The sequence below is a fragment of the Argiope bruennichi genome, chromosome 3 (assembly GCF_947563725.1).
Source record: "Argiope bruennichi chromosome 3, qqArgBrue1.1, whole genome shotgun sequence".
Classification (NCBI taxonomy): Eukaryota; Metazoa; Arthropoda; class Arachnida; order Araneae; family Araneidae; genus Argiope; species Argiope bruennichi.
Window position 1 is genome coordinate 56,913,132 of NC_079153.1, and position 25,446 is coordinate 56,938,577.

At 28.5% G+C, this 25,446-nt stretch overlaps 1 protein-coding gene across 1 annotated transcript; it reads right to left on the reverse strand.

Moving 5' to 3' along the window:
* Window positions 1-139: 139 nt before the first annotated feature.
* LOC129963735 (serine/threonine-protein kinase NIM1-like) lies at window positions 140-23,887 on the reverse strand. The gene is made up of 5 exons (XM_056078262.1): window positions 23,802-23,887; window positions 18,791-18,983; window positions 16,987-17,266; window positions 14,148-14,416; window positions 140-1,051 (listed from the first exon to the last, which is right to left on the reverse strand). The coding sequence occupies exons 1-5, from the start codon at window positions 23,813-23,815 to the stop codon at window positions 368-370; spliced, it is 1,440 nt and encodes a 479-aa protein (XP_055934237.1). The 5' UTR covers window positions 23,816-23,887; the 3' UTR covers window positions 140-367.
* Between the last annotated feature and the right edge of the window lie 1,559 nt (window positions 23,888-25,446).

The window sequence follows — 25,446 nt, forward strand, 5'->3', positions numbered from 1 at the left end:
CTAGATGAAAATTGTATGCAGTTATTCAACAGGGAACAACTCCAAAATTTATTCAGCTGTTTTCGCAAAATGTCACAAAATATTTTAAAGCAACATTTTTCTAAAACTTTGTTTTAGTTGTTGCGTTTTTTGCGTTTTTTGTTGTATTGTAATGCAACCGTAATATAATAAATCTATTAAATAAAAAAAATACACTCGATTCAGTTTTCGCATCAAGCACAGATAATTTAGTTTTCAAAAGGAAACCTGAAATTCATAAAATGATGGCTGCACCCTGTTGCCTGTGTTCAGTTAACCATTCAGACTACATATTTGAAAATGTATGTCATTATTTTTGTCTACAGTTTTATTCTTCGATAAAATCATTCTACAGAATTGTGCATGTTTTTGACTGAAATGTTGGGCAAGAAAGAATGACAGCTTTAAACTTCTTTTCCTTTTCATCCACAAAGAACTTGTCTTCATTTTTATGCATAAGAATACGATAGGTTCCAGAAACATTACTTTTGGCTCCTTTAGACTTATGATCGGATAGAACACTTTCCGTTATACCCATATTTTCCAATATCTCCACTACTTTCTTTTCGAGAGCTGCATTCCTTCCACTTCTTGGAATGGGAAATGTTACTCCTTTCAACCATAAACTGTTCTTGATTTGCATCGGAGTAAATCTTTTCGTTGGATCCAGCTGTAGAAGTCCACGGATCAGATCGTTGCATTCTTTCGATACGAATTTAGGAACTGGAAAAACCCCTGAGAGAATTCTTCTTTTAACAACCGAGACTGTGTCGCCTTTAAATGGCAGTGATGCTGTGGTTATGAAATACAGTAAGACACCAAGGGACCAGATATCGACGCTCGGGCCAATATAATTTTCGTTCTGAAATATTTCTGGTGCAACATAAGGTGGAGAACCACAGAACGTAAGCAGGGCTTCTTTAGGATTCTGTACTCTTGTGCTGAAACCGAAATCTCCCACTTTGATTGTGTTATTGCCACTGATAAAGACATTTTCAGCTTTCAAATCTCGGTGAATAATATTCTGCTTATGCTAAAAAGAAATAACAGAAATTAGAACTATAAGAATAGCAGATATTTGATTATTCAAAATTCAGCCAAAAAAGTGAGAAAGGGCTTGATTTTTTTTCTTAAATAAAAATGTCAATTTAAGAAGAGAGTAATGACCTAATGTTATTTTAAATTGTTACAGAAGACGAAATGGAAAAATAAAATAATTCAAAGGATAAAGTCTACTTGCTTTATTTTGCACCATATTTTGAATCTTTTGCGTGATTTTTAATACTAATGATTTTGTTATTTTTTAGAATCGCACTATTTCTTTAAAACCTAAAATTTCGAAAGTTTATATTGATTAAAATGCGAAGTTAGTTTGTAGTTTCTGTGTTAAATCTATAGAGGAGTATATATATTTTATCAAATATATTATTCATATTGTGCGAGATAATATATTAAATTTCCGTAATTCAATTGTTTTGGTTTAATAAATAATTATTTTTGATTTATTTAGTAAATATGAACTACTAAAGCAATAATTTTGTTCATTCTTAAGATTTTTTTTTCTTTGTGTCTGCATTTGTAATTAAAGAGTACAGTCCTAAGTATTACTGATCTTCTGTGAATTTCTTCTGCACAGCTTAACTAATGAAATCTAATGCAAAAGCTTACAATCGTTTTCTTACACCAATTTTTCACGTCTTTGTTTGTTTGAAATTTGGTGGATAATTTAGTTTTGTTAAATTTGTTAGACTTATTATAATAAAATAAAACAATTTGCATTTTAAATATATTGAGAGAATTCGGGAATCGAGTTAAAATCTTTTTCGTTAATTATACAGTTGGAAACTTCGTAAGGCAGCACGATTAAAATTCGTAAGGATTGCTATAAAGAAAATAAAGCTTTATTTCCTCTAAAGGCAATTGTATTATACATAGAGTCAAGTACTTTTAAACTCCATTTATATCCAGTTGATAAGAATAAATAAAAAATATCTCTTCAGATTTAAAGAACTTGCAAATTTGATCTTTGTTACTTTTCTAAAATGCAGGAATAAAATTTACTGAAGACGAACAGTTCAAACTTAACCAATACTTAAGGTAAAGCGTGACGTCAGATGGTCACATTTGCAAGGTTACTTCTTGATTATTGGTTACCTTTTGTTGTCATGCTTTTTTGGATCGTTTCTATTGTATGATTTTCCTTTACATTTTTAAAGAAACTGTGGCTGCTCCGACCGGCATTTGTGATTATTACTAACAAATATCGAAAACATGATTGTAATTCTTTATAAACTCCCCATGTTCTCACACGAAATGTTATAATCATATTTTTGAGGGTCACTAGAATTTAATTGACAAAATATATCCTTGTACATTTCAAAGGGAACGCTATTGAGGAGATAATATATCGAAAATGTAGTTAATCCTAAAGTATTAGCAATCTAAAATGAATCATTTAGATATTAGTAAAATATTTTATATCCTCTTAGTTAACATAGAGTTAATTTACAACTTAAAAAATGGTTGAAATTTAAGGGAAATTACAACCTTCAAAAATATTTAGAATTATAAACTTCATGAATTTATTTTCTGAAAGTCTGAAGACTAGTTGTTTCAGATATGAATAACTAATTTCTAATGTCTCAACTTTAGAAATTAAAAAAAAATGCAGAGTGAAGTAAAATAAAAATATTTTTTTTAATTCATTTTTTTTTACTTCAAAAATGATGTTTTCTTTTTCACTTATCATTTTTATTTTTTTAAAAATGATAAGTGCTGAAGTGAGTTTTTGCATTACTGATATTTCAAACATTGAAGACGGACTACTGAAGTAGAAATCGTACCAACGCCTTCGTAAAACAATAGTAATATTTTTCGTTTTCGAAAAAAAATTTTAATTTGAAGATCAATATCTATTTTTTATACTAGAAATGACATAAAATAATTTTTAGTATATGCAATGTTATTTAAGGAATAGCAAAATGTAAGTTAATCAGTGATTTTGAAGAAGACAATATTGAAATACATATGAAATTAACGGAATAGTTTGCATTAATATAAGAAATGGTCCACTTTAATGCAAATATAATAAGTATGCTAGTAGATATATTTTCATAAGCTATATTTATTAGGATCAAGCGATGAATAGAGAGAAAAACAAAATAAATGTTACTGCTAGAAACTGTAAAAAATATTTTGTTCATTATTTTTTTCACAACATTAATAAAATTATACACAGATGTACAAAGTAATACCATCATGGAAATAATCATTCAGATATTATATGGCCATATTCAGTATCTGTAAAATATATATGAATAAAATGTCTATCAATATCTCATCTAGATCTTAGTGAAAGAATATATATCTAATCTTTGAAATTTAACATACTTAGAGAAAAATAAATTTTCTTCGACTTTTTCCGGTTCAAATTTAAAACAGAAATGCATAGAAAAGTAAAATACTCTGGCGATGCCAAATGACATTACAGGCCCAAAAAAGAAACATGAAATTTAAATATCATTGAAAAATTTTAATGAAACTTTTCCAATTGTTATTTCAGCAAAAAAAAAAAAAAAAAAAAAAAAAAAAAAAAAAAAAAAATTCACTTTTTTTTTCTTCTGGCTTTAGCTTTGGGTTTTGTGGTTGAAGGATTCGAGTTTAGATACCAATTTCACGAAGAACAGCGAATATTTGGACCTGGAGCACGTTAAACCTGTCGAAACCCAATGTTTCTGCAACGGTTACAGAGCGGAAATCTGTAGAATACGATGCCAGAACTTGAGTAACGTTCATCATCCGACTAGATTTGAAACTGCAGGTAGGGCAGGAACAATTAGAATTTTTTAAACTTGGCGATGCACCGGCATCTTTCTTGGCTGCCAGGTGAAACACAGATCGCTGAATACAGTAGCTTAAAATGTTTAGTTAGCATTCAGCAATTGTCAGACGAGCACCGTCTAATTTGCTGTGAAAGCGTTCTTATAAAACAATGATTCCTCTATTGTAACGTAGCGCTTAATATATCTGCTTTAGCTAAAAAGTTTATTTCCAGTTTCAATCTAAATAAATACAGGATATTCTTCTGATTATAGAAATGCATAATATGAGTATGTTTGAAAAAGAAAGATCTTAAATTGACATTCAATTAGAGAGAGACTTCCCCTACAAATTTTCTCGTATTCTCTCTAAAAGCATACTTCTGTATTATTAACTGCCTTCATTGGCGAACAATAGTTACGAAAGAATATATTAGCATGCGTTTTTCGGAAAATAATTGCTCGGGTACGATTAATACACAAGTAGTAGAACACCAAATGTATATATTCGATGTCTTTTGTTTGACCGATTGAAATAAAAATTAGGCACAGAACTACAATTGTATATATAAAAAAAATCCTTATCAAATTTCATGTATTTAAGCCATTGCACTTTTGGAGTTATAGCATTTATAGTTGCCTGTAAAAATATAGACCCATAAACCGTCAACTCCTTGATAGATTCCAAATTTGATACACATCAAAACTTTAAATGATAAATCTATACAGAAGATTTATTCATCTAGCACATTCTTTATATAATTATCGTTAAACTAATATTCGAAAAGCCAAACTTCCACAGAAGGGATTTCGTTCAAAATTTGATAAAAATCTACAGATTTGGTGTCAAGATTATATACCAAATTTCATTCGTCTAGCACAGAGTATTTTTGAATTTTCGTGCTTATAGACAAATATAAAACCAAAAATGTGTTTTTAGAAGTCAGAGAGATATGATACTTGGAAATCAATCAGAATCTCGAGTTCGAATCTTTTGATGACTGCAATACTTTCTCTTTCTATAATTAGTATACGCGAAAATAAAAATGTAGTTAGCAGGAGTCTCCGTGATAGAAAAATTCAGCTTTTGGAAATTTCGATTCGTAAAGATAAAATTCTTCTTATTCCACTTTTATGAAATATTATATAACAATATTTACAAACATGCATTAGCCAATTGTATTTTTAATTACTTCTGTGCCTTATATTTTTCTCTTTTTAATGAAGGATATTATGTATTATTTGGATTTTCAAAACCTATGGGATTCAATATTTTTTCTATACTTTTTATTTAAGTTCATTAAAGTGAAAATAAGTTTTTTTAAAATAGTTATTGAGCCTGTATTCATATATTATATTAAATTTGGAGTGATTTTATTCAGAATTCTTTTTTTCTGAGCGTATCGTTTTGTGATTATGAATTTGAAGATCATGGCATCTTAATACTTATTCGATTTGCTGTCAGAAACAAGATTTATAAGAAATACTTATTTCTACGTTGTTTTATAATAAAAATATTCCATTCTTTTTATATCGATCAAATATTTAATATTTAATATTCATTTGCAAAAGAATCCCATTTATTTACAACTTAAATTTCAATGATTTTCGTTGTCGAGACAATTTGAGTTCCTTTAAAAATTCATTTTCAAATTAATTATTTTCGCGCAATTTTTGCAACAGTTAAAGCCGATTCCGCACACACACAAAACCCTCAGTAGCACCTTCTGATCAAAACAAATATTTTATTTATACTTTTAAAAATCAATTTTATTTACAATCCAAATTTTAATAATTAGTCCTAGTTCCCTTAAAAGTTTTTGTTTCTTATGACACTTGCCATGGACAAGCCCGCTGTTACGAAGACAGCGATTTAAGCCGGTGGGGGAGCGTCTCTTGTTTTTATAGTAGCGCCAACTAGGACCAAGAGTACGACTTTGCTAATCACGCATCACTCATTCGCTTGCACAACTCCTTTTTACAGGAGGGCACATTCACACATCTCACAGATAGAACAAAAGAACAACCATGCCTAAACCGGGACTCAAAACCAGGAATCCCAGATCACGGGGAAGACACGCAAACTTATGCCAGGACGCCGGCCTTAAAAGTTTATTTTCAAGCAATTAACTTTTTAAAATTTATTTTCGTTGAATTTTTACAGCAGTTAAAGCTGATTCCAAAAAAATTCAACTCAATAGAATGCTAACCGATTAAAATTAATCTTTTAAATATTGAAATAATGATACAATGATACAATAATGATAATGAAAAAAGTGCTTATTAATATAAGCACTTTTTTTTTGCAAATGATAATTGTAAAAATCAACGTGCATCAACAAAGCTATATGCATGAAAAGAATTTTTCAAGCAGGGTCATTTACCTCAAAATTTCCCTTTTGATTATTATTAAAAGAGAAATACCGCGTCCAAAACACGGATGACCAAAAAGTTGCGTGATCTCTTATTCTATCGAATTTGTGAGACACGAGGATCACATTTTGATTCACTCAACTTTCACTGACAAATAGAAAGCCTTTTCTTTTGACACGCAAGTGGTTTGAGATGTATTATTTTGCAGCATTATATTAAAAGTCTTTATCTTATCACAGAACATGTTAGAACAAACACGTTTAGTATAATTACTGATAGTATTTTTCTGTCAGCAGAAACGTTATCGGTTAATTGAAAATACGTCTGTAAAAATCAGTATTTAAAGATTTATATATATGTACATATGTATTTCTTTTTTGAATCTTCTGTAATACAAATGGGAATAATTTTTTTAAATACTTTAACATTTTAAAACAATTTAATATAAATTTACAATAATGCTTAAAATTCGTTTTAATTTGTTTTAAAGCAAATCATTTAAATTCACTTTTAAGAACTGACTTATCTTCGATTTCAAATGGATAGATGTAAAAGTATTATCTCCAAAATAAAGATTAATTTTGAAATTAATTAAATTATAATTTGTTTGACTAGTAAAATATATTAAATAATAATTTATATATGTAAGTATTATGTATTCAGATATCATAAATATTTTAATTCATCTAAATTAGCTCTTCATTAGATGTTTCTAAGTGCAAATCTGTCAACATTGATCTAAATCTATGAAGAAATTTATAAAGATTCGCCCAGACAAAGTGTGGGTCCCATTTCTGCGAGATTTATTTGGATAGGGAGGCATCTTATAATATTCAGGAAAAAAATATTAAAGAAGAATCAAGATAGAACATTTTAATAAGGGAAAAAAAAAAGAAACATCATTGCTTAATAGTATCTGCAGAATTGTTTTTGAATGCAAATCGAAGGTATAATGATTTTTTAAACTTTCTTTGCGCCCCCCCCCCCCCTGTCCTTTCATGCTGAAATTAGGGTAGCTGTGGCTAAAACGTTTTCTCTTTTTAATGGAAAGAACACAGTGTTAAAAATTGGCCGAACCGAATTCTTGTATACAAGCAGGCTTGCATAGTGCCGATCTCGGAATCCTGAAACGATTAATCAGCATGCTGCCAATGAATTGAAAGGAAAAAAAATTTTTTTTAAATGAAATTTTTTCACCATTTTTACTATTTTATTATTGAATATTGCAAAATTATTAAATTGCAACTGCTAATTCCTTAATTTACTTAGAATACAACATGTAAAGAATTAAATGATGCCTAACTTTATAGTCTTATAAGTACCAATATGTTCTTAGAAAAGTGAAAACACATGTTGTAGCATCACCTTTTTATTGTGTTAAAGCATTATTCACAAATTTTGAAGTTGATAAGTTAATTTAAAAAAATATGTTTAAATACCAATTGGCGAACTGAACTTTGTATCTTTCTAAACATCTTGCATCATTGAAAAGTTGAGCTCAGCATTCAAAACAAGACAAATGAACTTCGACCTCAGACAGATGGTTGCAATTGCTGAAAGGAGTATAAGTAGTAAACGGAGAGCAAGGCGCAGAAAAGCAGCAAATCTTGCTAAGCCAAAACGATGAGTTGGAAATGATTTCATTGAATAGTATAAAAGTAGAATAGACAGATTCCTTGTATATACGAGCTATTTAAGATTATTAAGCTATTTTAAGCTATTTATTGTACTCCATCAGGGATACATTATTTAAACAAAGAAAAAATATTTGATTACTACCATTATTCTGTAATTTAACAGTCTACTTGGAAGCAAGCATATTCATCAATATTTTTGTAAGAATAACAAAGAAATAAAAGTAGATATTGTATAGAGCTTAGTTTGAATAATTTTCCGGAAATAATGTAGTTTAATTTTTGATTTAACGCAGAAAAATTTTCTAAAATATAGCATGAAAAAAAAAATCACTACATATGAGGCGTGTTTAACAAGAATATTTTGGAAACGCGAAAATGAAAAATCAACACTTGCTGTCGCGGTTCTCAGATTTAATCACATTTTAACGTTGAAAGTAATTACATTTGAATATCGATTATTAAACAGAGAATATGTTAATAACTAAAGATATCCATTCCTATATCATCATTCATCAGATGAATGAAATGTTGTGACAAAGTGTGATATTAATTATAAGCCTGAGATGAAGTAACAAGAAAGTTAGCACAAATATCATTTAAATAAAATCTCATATGCCATTAAGTTACCGATTAATCTAAAAGAAATTCTAAATTAGAATTCAATATATTCAATCTATATCTATACTTATAATAAAGCTTAATGTGTGTGTGTGTGTGTGTGTGTTGGCGCTCTACAGGCCAGGTCATTTGACATACAGCTATCAAATTTGGTACATGTATACCTTAGAGGTCGGGAATGTGCACCTGGGGTTCCTTTTTTTGAAATTTTAATTAGAATTTTAATTATTAATTAAAAACTAACTTTCCCGCCAAAAAAATCTTCCATTTTCCCCACCGCCAACTTTTCTGCCAAAAAAATCTTCCATTTTCCCCACCGCCAAACGAGTAAGGCTTCAATTTTTTTTTCTCCCAACAGTAATGAGGCTAGGGTTAACATTTTTCGGCGGATTATTTCAAACGATTCTGTTTATTTTCTTAATGTTTTATGCATTTAAAATTAAACATTGTTAATTAATCCATGTTTCAGATTCATTCTGAAGTACTTTTGAATTAAAATAACACAGAATAAAGGAAATTAAAAATGTATAATCTGCATAGCGTTACCCCAACTGGCGTAGAAAAATTCACGCATTTGCATTACCGGAGCTGGCGAAGAAAATTCACGCATGCACATTCTGATTGTTGCCATGACAACCGTTATCAACGGATGATTTAAATTATTTTTAGGTTAGTTGCATGCTTTTGTAAGTAAATTGCATTTATGTTAGTTATATATTTTTTGTATATGCTTATAGTTTTAAGTACATCGTTTTTTAAGTAGTTTTTTTTAACCTGTTTTCAGTGATTGAAATTATTTTTAGGTTAGTTGCATGCTTTTGTAATTAAATTGTATTTATGTTAGTTATATATCTTTTTGTATATGCTTATAGTTTTAAATACATTGTTTTTTAAGAAGTTTTTTTAAACCTGTTTTCGACCGATTATTTTAAACGAGTCATTTTATTTTCTTAAAGTTTGATGCATTTAAAATGAAACATTGTTAATGAATCGATCTGTTCATGATGAATCTGAGAAAATTTTGTTGACAAATTCTTGAGATATTACATAACTTAAGAAAGATATTCTTTAGTGCCCATAAAATTTAAACGCTCAGTGACTCTATTATCAGTAATCATATTATTAAAAAAAATGCTTTGTTTCAGTAAAAAATATTATTATATAATTGCAGTTTAGTCATTTCCATTTTAATTTTAAGCATAAATTCTACCGGAACTAACAGAAAATTAGAGAGATACATATTATGTTATGGCTGAAGGACTTTATATTATTATGAGTGAATTACATGACTATCAAAATTTGAAGGTTTAAAATATTTGATGAAGAAGCTATTAAAGTAGGAATTACATAAAATATTTAATTATTAAAATTTTAACGAGCATTAAGATTGGCGAACCGGCTGGTCGCCAAAGGCGGCTAGTATATAATAAATTCAAATATGAAACCTGCCTATCTAAAATAACGTAGAAATATTTTAAATAAAACTACCAATAAAATTCATTTCCTTTTGTTACAAAGTTTAAAATTTGTTCCATAAAAAGTATATATTTTTATAAAATACATTTTTGTCGATTTGAGTACAAATTAGTAACGATTTTCGATAGACTTGCGTTTTTACGAATGATATGTAATTTGCGAAATAAATTTTACCACTAGTGAATTTAAATGGATTCCTTACAGGAAGACTGCCTATTTTGATTTTGAGAACTTTTTGTGATCTTGATATTTTCCAGAAAATAAATGCACGTCTATAGCATTTTTCTATTACAAACATTCTATGTTTTCCTGTATTGATTGGTCTTTCCTTTTCTTTCTCATGAAATATTGAACATAAAGGAAAATAAGCAAATCAGTCACAAAGAAACGTATTATTAAAATCATATTAAAGAACCCAATGCATATATTTTTATCTTTTTCAGAATGCTCTCGCAAATATCAAGTGCCTTTTGATATTGGTAAAATAACAACGGTTCGCGGGAGCATTGACCTTCAAAAGGACAATGACCTTTCCCACGTGAATCGGACTCTAGGAACGGGAAAAATGGATCTTACCTAAGGAATCGATATTGGTGAATGGGGAGTTGATTCAGAATATCTTGTGTATTTATTTGCATTACTCTTTATTGCATATATTTTGGATAGATTAATTTTTCATGAGGTTGGAAATTAATTTTTTAAGTTACGTTTAAAATGATATTAAGTTACAATTGGAATGGAGTGGGGAAGTTAAGAGGTGGGGGGATACGAAACCAAGTAATTCATGAAGAATTTATTTTAACGCAATTAGTTTCATTTGTTGAAAGTATGTATAATTCGTTAAGTTCTATAATTTTGATTAACAGCAATATTTTCTTAAATAGACAAACGCTTTTTTTTAATAAATTGATCCACCATATCAGATTTAATGTACATAAGCCAACACATACAGTGGATCTTTAGGAGAAATCAAGTTTTGAACCTGGAAACTTTCGGTTCAGACCTTTTTGCCAGCAGGTTTCCATTTAAGACAATACAAAACATCGCAATTAAAAGCCAAAATTTATTTAGACAATAAAAGAATTCTGTAAACAGTTGACAATAATATATAAAACCATAATATTTTTTATTGCAAATTATATAAAACATAACACAGAGTCTTATCTGATCATATCTACTAATAATAAATATGAATGTCTGTGTGTGTATGTGTGGTGGCACTCTACAGGCCAGACTGTTTGACACAAATACGAAATTTAATTTATATATAAATTGGAGGGAGAGAATGCATGCTTTGGAGCAATTTTTTTTAAAAGTTTAATAATTAAAAATGCTGGAGTTTTCCGTGAAAATTTCCGAAAATATTGCAGCACAAAAATAATTTTGTATCTTTTCAAAATTTAAAAATTCTTTTTTTAATGATATTAATTTAGTCATACAAAGTTTGCCTAAATGTTGACAACTTTTAAAATTATTTTGTTGCCCAGTTTCCAAAAAAAATAGATTATATTGTTATTTTAAAATTCAAATCGTTTTTATTGTTTCCCCAAATATTTGAATAGCGTGATTTCGTTCGATTGTTGACTGCTTGAAAGATTCTAGTTAGAAGAAGAAGGAAATCCTACACTGAAAAAGAAGGATTCTATTTATTATTTATGTAATATACGTGATGAATAAAAAAAATAAAATTACAATAAATTTAGAAGGAAAAAAAAAAGAAAAGAAAAGAAAGTGAAATTCGAAATTTAGAAGATGAATGAATCACGAATTTTTATTTTTAATGCTTTTATTATGTTATTGGACCTAACGTCTCCATTAGAAAGAATTATGTACGCAATAAATGAAACACATTTAAAATAATTAAAATTTCACAAATTTAATGTCTGGCGATTTCATGGTATCTTGAACTTGAAATTTTATCCAAACGATTTAACTTAAAGGAAATTTAATCAATATCGCCAGAGACGACTAGTATGTAATAAAGCAAGTTTTCTAAAACTATGGTACATTTATCACTAACGGTACACTACATTATATTTTGATGGTACAATTTTAATGCAAAAATTGAAATGAATGTTCAGAATGAATGTCGAAATGTTCAAATTACCTTTGGTACATATATGTAAAGGGTACTTATATTTTTGATCTTTATTTATTTGACACAATTTTAGAAAGTTTGAGAATCACTATAATAAGAGGTCTAAGCTAGAACAAGTGTTGAAATGAAACTTGGAAAAAAAAAAATGCTAACCCAAATTTCAGGAGCCAGACGTAACCATAGACACTGAGGGCGTCGTCAGAATTCTCAAGGGTTTTTTATTTAAGGGGTCAACGCACTCATTTTACTTAACTAGCTGAGGCAGGCACAAATATGACTGACGTTATGGATAGGTGAGAGTAAATTTCCACTCAGCGGCATTAATGTTTCTTTTAACATTTATTTTTAAGGTAACATCTGGAAATTTCTAAGGCAAGATTTTATTTCACGCAATTTTGTTCTCAAAGTAGTTGCTTTTGTTTCGATATGTATTTTTTGAAATAAATTTATTTTTTTTATAAGAAGGTAGGGTTTATTTGCTATTTCAGTAGAAAAAGTCCCATTTCCCTTTTTAGAAATGTTTTAATTTTTCTCATAGGCATTGCCGTAATAAAGTCAATTTTATTTGTGAATGTTTTTAGAAATATCTTCTGCATATTCATTTGTGGAGAAAGTATTCTTGTTTATGAAATGCTGTTTATGTAGATTTCCATGTCAAGATCATGAGACAAAAAAGTTAATTAAAATAATACTGTATGAAAGTACTTTTTTATATCCTAATCCATGATATATCTATAAAATAAGCGCAAAAGATAAGCATAAATATGACAATCGAAAATGGATTAAAAGGAATTTATAGAGAAATGACATTTTAGCTGATGATTAACATTTAATATAAGAAAAATTTTATTTCGGTGAATCTCTATAAGTAATTCTCACTGATAAAGCATCTATAAGTTTTCATTGTTAATTTTTTGATTTTTTTAAAACTACTTTCATTTCTTATTGCAGTTATATAACCTCTCTATAAATTTCTTATAAAACGATATACATATAAGTAAAAAAAAAAGCTATGCTAGTGTTTTTTCTATTACATAATTTTTTTTATGAAATATTCTTGTAACATAATAAATTCTTCTTCTTTATTTCATTTGAGGGTTTTAATGAGTTTTGGTACAGCCAGGAAATATCTTATTTAATTGTAAAGAAAAGAAAATATTTTTTTTCTTCATGAAATTAATTGAATAGAACTTAATTGTGTTTAAAAATGTTTTATGAACATTTACAAACAATCTTCTAAATTTTCTTCCAACTTAAATTAAAAACTTCTATATTAAATAAAAAATAATTACTGAACATCTAATATGGTTTACAGAAAACAGAAAATTAAGCAATATGATACTTGAATAATCATAATTTGTTTGGGAACAAGCAGTTCTTAAGTTACATCTTTTCTAATTTTAACGGCTTTTTTAAATGTAGATAATTAAAAAAAATCAAAAACCCCAAAATTCTATATTTTTCTAACTGACTATAACTACATTTTTACCACAGGAAGCATATTTTTTTCTATCAAAAATTCGTGCAATCTTAAACAAAATATGAATTCTTATGGATTTTTAAAAAAAATTCGAATGAAGTATCTGTTTGAAATGAACATGGTCTCTTAATCCTCATCCATCTATTAATATTAAGCAAGAGGAGAGATTTTATTTATCATCAAATTATGAATACTTTTACATAAAATATGGTAGTTCTGAATATAAAAATTAAAACACCTAATTCGAAGAATTGAATTGCATTATTGCATTAACATCGAAAGCGTTTATAGTAACATATTTAGAATGCATCTAACTATCTAAAAGTACACAAAAAATATTTATTAAATAAGACTAACTTCAGAATAATTCTTAGAGAGTAGCTAGAGAGCTCACATCACGCTCACTACTTCAAAGAGAGAATTTCAAACTCGAGATTCTGTAATCAATTGTAATGATTTCAATTGTAATTATTACGGAATCGGAAAAGGAACGTAAACAAGAGTAAAAATATAATTTTTCTCGAATATATCATTCTCTTCAAATTTTATCATTTAAAAATTAAAAATATTCCCGAATATCTCATTTTTTCAAAATTAGATGATAAGCTGAGCTTCTTGTCAGAACTTACCAAATATTCCACTGCTGACGTAAGCTGGGCAAAAAGAATTTTGGCTTCAGTTTCTATAATTCGACCTCCGTTGGCAACTTTGTGAAACAGCTCTCCTCCTTCTGCAAACTCCATTGCTAAGAATAATTTTGATGGTGTTTCGATGACTTCGTACAGGCGAATGATATGCGGATGTTGAATAGATTCCATTGCTGATATTTCTTTGCTCAACATCTGCTTGCTTTTGGGCTGCAATTTGGTTTTATCTATTATCTTCACGGCAACCTTTTCTACGGAAAAATAAGTAAGAAATCAAGAGTAAGTCTTGTAAAAATGAATGCATTATGAAATGAGTGAATTAGAAACAAAACAAATTGAATCCTTGTCAAAAGTTTTCACAGGATTAATGTTCAACTAGTGAGTATGATTCCTCTGATAAAAACAACAACATATAAACAATATGGTAAAGAGTATTTCTTGCGTTTGAAAGACATTTAATATAATTATGACGGAAAAATTATTGATGGAGATAAAATTACCCAAAAGTATGGATGAAATCATCACGGAAAATAATGGAAGAAATATGAATATGCTGAACTCTGTGCAATTTTTTCTTCGTCTATTTTTATAATAGTTGCGTCTATGAAAGGTGATGATATAATTGATAATGTTTAATTCAAATCCATTTCCTAACTTATTACAGTAAGATGTTTTGATATTACATCTTACTGTATACTTCAAATTCGCCAACTCATCAAAAACAAATTATAGTATTGTAGCGAAATAAACTTAGTCGAAATCGGTAGCAATATTAAAAACTAGAGTATTTGAAAGATTTAAATAGTTTCAAAATGCAAATGGGACAAACATACTAGTTTAAAACAATTTTATATTTTTTTGTTTTAAAATTTTTTTTGTTACAAATGTGTAAGACATATAATTTTCGCATCAATATTTATTAATGATTACTTAATAGGCATCAAACAACAACACTGTCTGCAGCCAGCCTCCTTGGTTGTTGCAAGAAATTTAAATTGAATACGTTAATGGAGTCAATTTACGTTTATGTACTGACGTAAAACGAACAATGATAATTTAATTTTGAAATAATTATCATGTCCTGCAAGAAGAAATAGATGTGAAGTTTTAGCGGAACTTAAGACATTACGCAATTAGATGTCATTTGACATGTCCAATGTCTATGCATTACATACGCTATTCATACTAAAAGCAGAAGTATTTAATGAAAAGACACAAATGAGAATTGAAATACAAAAGTTTGTCAAATTAATTTAATAACTTTAATTAATTAATTTTTGAGAAGTTTATGAGATTGACCTCAGAACTGACTGTATTGTAGAGACGTGTGAATTTTATTGAAAGAATATATTTCAAAAGAGCATAGTGAGTAAAATAAAAGACTACTAGAAAAAGAATAACATCGGAATTAATGTGATTGATTTAAAACATTTATCAATATATTTCCCAATCCGCATCATAAGTCAACTGACTTTTTACCTTAGACAGATAAGTACTATCAGATTTCAAATACGAAAACCTTCAAAACCTTTTCGCATGCGCTATTTGGCTATTTAATCTTCGGCCAGTATTTATCCAAAGTATGGTGAAACGAAGGATAACGGAGGATATATTTACTATTTCCTAAGCAGTATATAGAAACATTACACATGTTTGAAAATAGAACAAAGCAATACGATAAAAAAACGAAGATCACCATTAAAACGAGTAACTAAAAGAAAATCACGCTTAACAGAAGAATTTGAGGAAAGCCTTTAAATCATCGTTCATCAGTCCTTTGAGGAGTAAAATCGTCCAAAAGCGATTCGCATGATTTTTTGAAATGAATAGTACATCTACTAAAATGGGAAAAAGTTGAAAAATGAAAAGCAAGTTGCAAAGAAATAACAAGGTTATAATAAACATGATTTTGAAGATGTCTTATTATAATCAAAATTGACTCCTCTGATATCCCATAGTCCCCTGTTTTTAGTTGCCTTCTGAGTGCCGACCTATAATAATATATTGTTACGTAACTTCTTCCACTAAGTCCGTAAATTCAACGTCTTCGCTTGTAGTGGGTTTATGGTGTAAAACATTCAACAGGCCTCAGTTACAAACGATGATTTTATTAACACAAATACACAGACGAGATGCACACAAGCATTCACAGTAGCCCGCAAGTCGTAATCGGTAGTAAACAACAATCTCAGCACTCAAAGCGGTTAATCAGAATTCAGCAGGAAAAGGGAATCTACGTAGCTACTCTCTACGGTCTCTCCAAACAACTGCAATTTTCCACTGTCTCCTCGCTTTAGCTGTATCCAAATGCGACTTAATACAATACGACTGGCTACTCCACACACGACTCGATGCTGCTTTTATAATAAACTCTAGGATTTAGCACACATCTCAATTCACCAATCACGTGAGTTCCATTGAACTCTAGCGCTTCGCTGGACTGATCCAACTAATTCGCCGTTGGCTCGCTCGCTAAACGACTCTAAACTTCTCAAGGACTGTCTTCGGCTGGGACTGCCGTATAGTTTCCGGAGCAAGACAGAGAAAGTTCTTGAACAAATAACACGTATATCTCAGCTCCTATTCGGTCTATCGCCAAAATTCTGGACTATTCCAGTACCATCCATTTTGTTGCCGAAGTCGCCAAATTCGTCGCCAAATTGTCAAATGGTTGCCAAGCCCGGGATCATTGATCCAACATCCGATCAGAGTCCATGAGGGCTGATCGTAAAGTGCTGATTTTTCCTACGATGGCAATAACTGTGCTGGTAAGCAACATTACAGATTCGTAACAATATTAATTAAAACAATATAAACCTACCTTTCGTCAGATAATGCACGGCCATTTTTACTTTCGAAAAATTTCCTTTGCCAACATCTCTGTAAAGCCTGTAAAAAGACACTCGAGTACCGAGGGTGATCTCTTTTTTCCAGCGATCGTCATGAGCAAGTTTGTCCAGGGCTTGCTGATACTGACTAAGATTCCGACTCTGGCCCATTAAAGAAGATGCTGAAGACACCGTGCTCTCATCCGAAATGGATCTGCGGGGCCTGCTGAATCTCGGGGGTTGTGTGGGTACATTCTTCCGATCAACAGGTATCTGAATGAACATGTTTGAAAGAATTATACACGTTAATTCCTTACGCCGAAATGAAATTTAATAAATGAAATTCATTCATCTAGTTTAAAGAAATTTATGGCAATGAATACAATAAAAGTATTTATTAAATAATTGAAACTTCAAAAATTATTGCAGTACAATATTGCTAATGCAATAAAAATTGGAATAATCAAAACATTCAAATTAACATATTGTATGTAAGAATGAAGGTACAAAGAAAAAAAAAAAACATTTTTTAAGCTGAACATGAAGGATTTATTATTTTTTATTCTAAACAGTTTTTTTTAAAATAAATATATCATACAAATAAGTAGAATAAAATTTTAATAAATAAAAAAATTATTATTTCTGAAAATAAAATATTTTTTAACAATAATAATTCTAATAAATATAGAATTATGATGAGCAAATAATATTTAGCACTTGCAAATGAAAGATGCAATGATACAAAACTTTGAACACATTAAATTAGAGTGAATAAAAAAAATTCCTTAAAAACATCTAAAAAAGTGAGAACTTTTTATTATTGCATTGATTGAATATATTGTTTCTTAAAATAAAACAGAAACCGTGGACTTAGAAGTAAAATTATTTTTGATAATTTTTAGTTTTGATTTTCATTAACTGAAATATATCTTATAACTTTAAATGAGTTATTATTATATATATATATCTAAATTTATTTCGTGTATCTCGGAAACGGCTCTAACGATTTGGATTGTTTTTATATTTAGATAAAGTTTTGCTTATTATCTATATAGGAAAAAAAGCGAGTTTTCACACGCACACGAACGCGCGCACGCATACACACACACGCGCGCGCGCACACACACACACGCACACGCACGCACACACACACACACACAATATTTTTTTATAACTATTAGATTCTTTTTCTGTTTGCTCTCATGCTACAACGTCGTATAGCGCCATCTCAGGCCCGATTTCACCATGGTAAAACTGAGAGTAAGTTCAAAAATATAAGTAACGATTGATAAAGTGTAAAATGAATACTGTAATGTAGCACAGTTTCGAATAACATGTTAAAATAAGTGCATTCATGATTTCTTTTTTACTTAAATGACCAGTTCATTTATAGTCAGGATTGAAAAATATTCATATGTAATCAGTATGTGATGCGTATCTAAATATTCCCTATAAAAAACAAACACTACAACAACAAAAAAATAACACAATTTTAATAATAATAATAATAATAATAATAAAAAACACACGATCTTACAAAAAAAAAAAAAGCTGCTGAACGGAGCTTGGTCTTCCAGATATTTGTAAATAAAGATAAATATTTTAACATTATGTTCAAAAAGAAATCCAAAGCAAATGGTCTAAAACGGAATTAATTAACAAAAATATTAATTTAATATAAATTATTAATTACAGTTATTGTTTTATATAGAAGGAATAAAAATATTTATTTCTAAAATACAACTTATTCATTTAAAAAAAATTAAAATTATAAGTAAGATTAAATTTATTTCATACCTGCCCATGAAACGTTTTTCTTCTAGTCAGTGTTGCAGTTTTCTTTCGATCAACAGGTAGACTTCCATTGCTGGACGAGTCATCAGCAGATTTCTTACTCTCTTCTACTTCAGGTAAGATGTCTTCAACGATAGGAACAGGATCTCTCTTGCGTTTCCAACACAAGGTTGTTTTGAAAATATTTGGTGTATCTCTAGATTAGAAAATACATCCTTTCTATAAGTTAAATTTTGATAAATTATTGTTTTAAAATTAAAAGCATAGTGGCAGCAAGTATTATTTTATTATTATTATAAGTTTCAGATTGATTTAGCCTATAATTAATTTATTTGAGCAATTTCTTACGCCAAAAAATTATAGCATTAGATAATCGCTATTTTCACATGAGTAATTATTCTTAAATAGTTTGTCCATAAAGTTTCTTATTAGTTCAATAATTTAATTGTAAATTAAATGCAGTTTTAAGAAAAGGCACAAACAATTTAACTACGAATTAGTTTTGCAATATATAGTTGCTATTTCAAAGAGTTGAAAATCAATGCAAATTCACTTGACAATGAAATTAAAGGTTTTTCGCACTTAAACTATATATAGAAAAATATTGTTTCAAGGAAATAACCTCGACCGTATAAAAGTTAAAAATTAAAACAAATTCGTTACAAGCAACAGGCCTCTTTTAAAGTGATTTTTTAAGAACTGTATTGAATCAAAGTTTGACTTATAATATACATTTATTGTAAAAGAAGACGAATGACATTCATTAATTCTTTCCCATACAGATATACTTATAATTTTCAGGAATATATCAGTTTACGGCACTACAAAAACATGAATTGCTTTCTGTTTCCTTTCAACAAAGTTGACTTCGCATAAGCAAAAGCCGTTGGGATAACGTTTTTAGTTCCATTCTTTTATTTTCTAGAACTAAAATTCATGTTATCTTTATTATTTTTAAAAATTTCTATTATGGACATATTAAGAAATTCATTTTCTTTCGTGATACTATTTTTGATAAGTTCTGTTTATTTATCTTCAGATTCATTTTTCATCCGTAGATTCAAAGCATCTCTTGCATTCCTAGAGACAGCTGACTTTAAGAAAGAGGAGAGATGAAAAAGATTTGACTTTATGTAATTTTCTCAGTTTGTATGATATAGGATTCTTTCTCATGCCAGAGAAAGAGAATATCTTGTAATCTAGAGTATTATCTAAATTAAATTTTTAAATCTGCATAGTTCCAATATACACATCTAATTTTAACAGGGAAAATGGATTAGCAGAAGTGATTAGCAATGTCAAGTTCAAATATAATAACTGAGTGCTACATGAACCTCCCGCGATGCTGGAAAAGTAATCAGCGACCATTTTACTCAACATTCTCATCCCTCGAAGAAATCAAAACAGAACCGAAGCTGCAAATATGGTTTCCAGTGCATATGGATGGCCAGTACAATAATACCCAACTGCCACCAATGTACTTCATACTAGTAATGACTTCTCCAATATATTGCAGCTAATGACTTTTCCTCTTAAAATCGTATGTGTAAATAGGGCCTTAAACTAAAAGAATCTGTCACCACTTAAACAGAAAAGTTTCATTTCGGGACTCTTTTTCAACCCGAATTACTGGCGTGCACTTAGGATTTAATCTGCATCTGTAATTAGAGAGACCGGACATTCCCAAAATAATAATTGATATAGGTAAACTTTTTTTTTTTATTCATCGCAACTTTGATATTCATAGCCGGCTGAAGAATTATTTGTGAACGGAAACAAAGGGAATGGTTTCCTTTGTTTAAATTTGAATGTCCCCTTTGTTAGTAACATTATGGCAACCCAAATAATCAAGCTGGTTCAAATTACTTTAACAATCCTTTGCTTCGAGTATTGACGTAATTGCTAGATTTTCTTTTGAGAACTATTATTTAAAATCTACTTGTAAATAATTATTTAGAATAAACTCTTAGCACCAAGCCTTTACACTCAAGATTGCATGCCTTCTGATGATTTTCATGAAATATGTTTGTTTTATGTTGAAATGAAACGGAAAAATAGGAGCATAAAAACATATTCATTTATAATAACTAAGTCCCTTATGATGCTAACAAGAAAAATATTTGACTACTATTAGTAAAACTATAACTGAAATCATGTCCTTTTCAACTATATCAACGTCCTTTTTAATCTCTCATTTAACAATAAAGAATGAAAAAATAAAAACCCATCGAATTCTTTAATAATTTACTTGAAGTTAACTGATTGATTTTTAATTGATTTTACTGAAGATAACTCTGATATTAATTTATTTTATTAGCTTAAAAAACCTGAGTAAAAGATGCAATGGATGGTTGTTTTAATAAACTTAAAAATTTAAAATATGTATTAAGAAGACATTATTTTTAAATTTCAATAGCAAAATCAATTTTAAATAGATATTTTAAAACTAAATTTCAAAATTGACAATTTTGCTTCGAATTCTACAAAATAGTAAGTATTAAGAATTAAAAATTTCACTTTTCCGAATTCTAATTTTTTTTCAATACATTTCATGTGTTATATGGAATGGATTTTTTTTATTGATTGTATCTATCAAATTGAATGAATGAAAAAAAATAAAATATTCATTTTTTTCAGATCCATATTTTTTCGCACTTCCACATATATTTGATCAAATCACTTTTCAGCATTGTAACCATTGTAATAAATATGCAACCAAATAAATAAAATGTATCTTTTAATGGTGGTAAGAGAGCTGGAAAATTTCATATTTATTTGAAACGGAAATTGATTTCAAAAAGTACAGAATAAAAAACAACTACAAAGAAAAAAATTAAGGCTTTATTTTTAAATTTGTCATTCTCTACAGCAATTATCATTTTTGTTTCGACATTTTTTTTATTTTGAATATTAACGATGAAATTTTTCTTTTTATAAACTTCAATAATTATTCACATATTTTATGTAATTTAAAATAATGTAAAAATTTCATATGAAAATTTTAAAATATGAATGGGAAATTCATGTAAAGTTAAAGTATTTCTAATATAACTGAATTTCTCATAAAAATTGATATTTTTGTGGAATTCAATCAATTTTTTTAATGTTATTGAATGTTAATTATATATTTGCATAGAAATTAAGAGAAAAAAAAGTTCTTTAAGGATTATATTTTCTAAAGAATTTAAAATCTATAAACTTTTATATTTATTTGTTCTTTCCTATTAAAAATTTTGACTAAAATCTATATTCCGTTTTGTAATAGCAACTGAACCACGAATTTATCATAAACCTTAAGTAACACGCCGATTGATTCATAAATATGAAATTGTCCACAAGTTGCTATAATTCTTTTACTTCTGTGTGTGATTAAGTCGCTAAGTAAGTTCTTTCTTTTATTGATGCTTGTTTGCTTGGGCCAAAGCAAGTAGAACAGTAAAAGAACAAGTTTTGAAGAAAGATAATATTTCGTGTTAGGGAATAGACAAAGATTACATAAGGCTACAATAAAAAACTAAGCGATTTCCTGTTTCTCTCTTTTTTTTTCTTTCCATTTTTTTATAGACATAATTAGAAATCGAAGACTGAAAGATGTTGTCCTTGATATTTTTTCAAGGTAGTCTGTTTTATTTAATCGGTTTCTAACAAAAAAAAAAATGACACATATTTAGAAATTATCTTAAAAGTAAGTTTAATCATCTTTACACGTGCTTTTAACTTGACTTATTTGTACAGTTAGAATATTGCAATTTTTTTTTTTTCTTCTTCTTGACGTGTGACTTAACATGATGTGTTGGACTTGGAATTTTGCACAGTTTTTTTCCCCGTTCACAGTGAAATATTTTAATGTTACAAATCTTAATTATCAATCAGGATTTTAATTTATCTATAATTCCAAATTTAATCCAGAACAAATAATGCTTGCGTGTTGCTTTTAATGAATCAGCTCTAAGTTGTTCTGCAGAATAAAAATGTATCGTCAAAGATTGAAGGTCTCATCTGCTTTCAATCAAAAAATATTTGCAAAATAGAAAATTAAAAAATACTGTAAAAGAAAGCAAAAAGTAACCCCTGATTTTAAGATTCCATAATATTCATATTATTGAATTCAAAATATACTAAAGATAAAAAAATATAAAACAAATATCAAAAAATATTTAAAACCCTCTTTCAATGGTGTATTAAAAAGACGAAAATATTTATTTTATCAAAAGTATGATGCTAAAAATAAAAATCAAGACTTTGAAAGCAACAGGAGAATGAAACCAGTCTGTAATGAAAATGAAAAGTAAGAAAATTCAAGAATTTTCACTATAAAAAATTAAAATATATGAATGTGATTAAGATTCCACTTTACTTTGTGAAATTTCATCATTGTTTTTTAACATTTTCCAGAGCAACTCTTCCTCTTTACTTAAATTCCACTTTTTCCGATTTTTGCTACAAAAAAAAAACTATAGATTGTTTTTAAAATTATACCGAAAACTGTAACAAACTATCAAAATATTTTTAAACTAGAAATTTAACTAAAAAAAAACCAGACAGAAAATTAACAATAAAAGTGCTATTTAAATAATTTTTAAAAATTGATTTAATAATATTAAAATTGATAAATAATTTTCTGATATTCATATTAAACGTGGAAACAATAAAAGATATGTTATATATTATATGCTTATTCTCACGAAAATATAGGAATTAATAAATATTTTGCATCAATTAAGTACAAAAATTATTACAAGACATTAAAGATAAAACGAAAAAAAAAAAAAAATAATAATAACAAAAGCTAATCGTTAATGGTAGAAAAAAATCGTTTGAAAATCAATTCAAAACAAAACGATTTTTCAATTCTATAAAATTGTTAGATAATAAATTCTTTATATAAAACTGCTTTGATGTTAACTAAATTAGCACAATAATCTGAAATCTTAAGAATTTAATTGAAAATAAATTTTTCATAAAAATAGTTTTCTTAACTAATTAAAATGGAAGTATTTAAAATAAAACTCACTTTTCGGTTGTCATAATTCTTCTCTGCCTAATGTATCTTTTTTCTCTGTTTCATTGACAGAAGCTGAAGATGAAGTGAATACGGAAGTGGATTCTTACGAGAGAAAAGAATAAAATCTTGGCAACAGAGACACGGTGATAGATTGTTATGCCAACTTCATTCCGCAGACGATACCTCCAAGTCGTTCACACTCACCGCGAAATAGCCTTTCGTGCGCTCTCGCCAGCGATTGGTGAAAAGCGTTTCTACAATATCGATTTTTTGTAGATGCTCCTGAATGAGCAACAGATAGGCTGCAATTTGTTTCTTTCGAACGTGCACTCGCCATTCATTTGAAGCTGCTATGAGTTATATTAGGCAGAGTTTCGTCAAAGAACTTCAGATGGAATTTTTTATACTTCGACTATTAACTTTTAATTCTTTAATTACCACCTACTATTTTTTATACGTACCTTTTTTGTACTAGCGCATCGTTCAGAGATTTTAGAACTGTTTATCTGAAATAATGAGAACTGATGCTGAGGGAATGCATTATGAATTCTTAACATGAATCTCACTTTTAAGCTTATAAATTAAATTAAGTCATTAATTAAGTTTATAAATCAATTAAGTCATTCATATAATTCGATTTTAAAATTATGTAAAATTTGTACACAACTCAAGTGCTTATCACAAGTGTCACTCATAGTTAAATCAATACCACTTATTCCTCAAAAAAAAAAAAAGTTCCATCTAATTTGACAGCAGAGGAATAAAATAGAGGGGATTAAATAAAACAATAAAAAAGGGAGTTAACGACCTTTCCAATAAGTAACGGCGGTTAAGTGTGTACGAACGATATTTTTCACCTTATAGTCATATACAGTACATTGCAAAGACGGTACAGTAAAATCTGTTACTGTCTGAAATAAGAAATGAATTACACACACACACACACACACGAGCGCGCCCACGCACACTATCAAGGCAGTCCGTTTCATCTGATTCATTAGGATCATATAATATGTATATGACCCTATCGAATAAAATTCAATAGACTCTTTCTAATCGCTCTCATTAAACCGACGCACCCATTAGAGAATGTTATTCGATGATGAGTCATTCTTTATAGTTAAAGAAATATTTCCCCCTTTCAGTACATGTCTGCTTAACATACTCCTATTACCTTATATACATACTCCTCCATACCTTAACATAGTATTTTTTTTCTAAATACAATAAAAGTTTGTTGGCTCAAAAAATACAATAAATATATTGTTGGCGTAAAAAAAAAAAAAAAAAAAAATGTATCATTGTAAAATTCAGCGATATCTATACGATTCTCTATAATCCGGACTCTCAATAATCCCACTCGTGTCCAGTTCCATATGTTTCGAATTAGAGAGAATCTACTGTATTGAAATTTTGAAACAATAATATCAGGATTTTATTTTTTTTAATGTTTTCTGTTTCTAACTTATTTATTTATAGCTGGTTTTAATTCACTGACACCCAAATCAGAAGTCATGAAAAATTTTGTAACTGAATATTCAAAATGCAATAAAAATTCTGTACCTTTTTAAAATATTTTTTTTACTTTTAAATTAATTTTTTTATGCTAGGAAATGTTTAAATAAATTCACTTGAAGGTAACTTCCAATTAAAT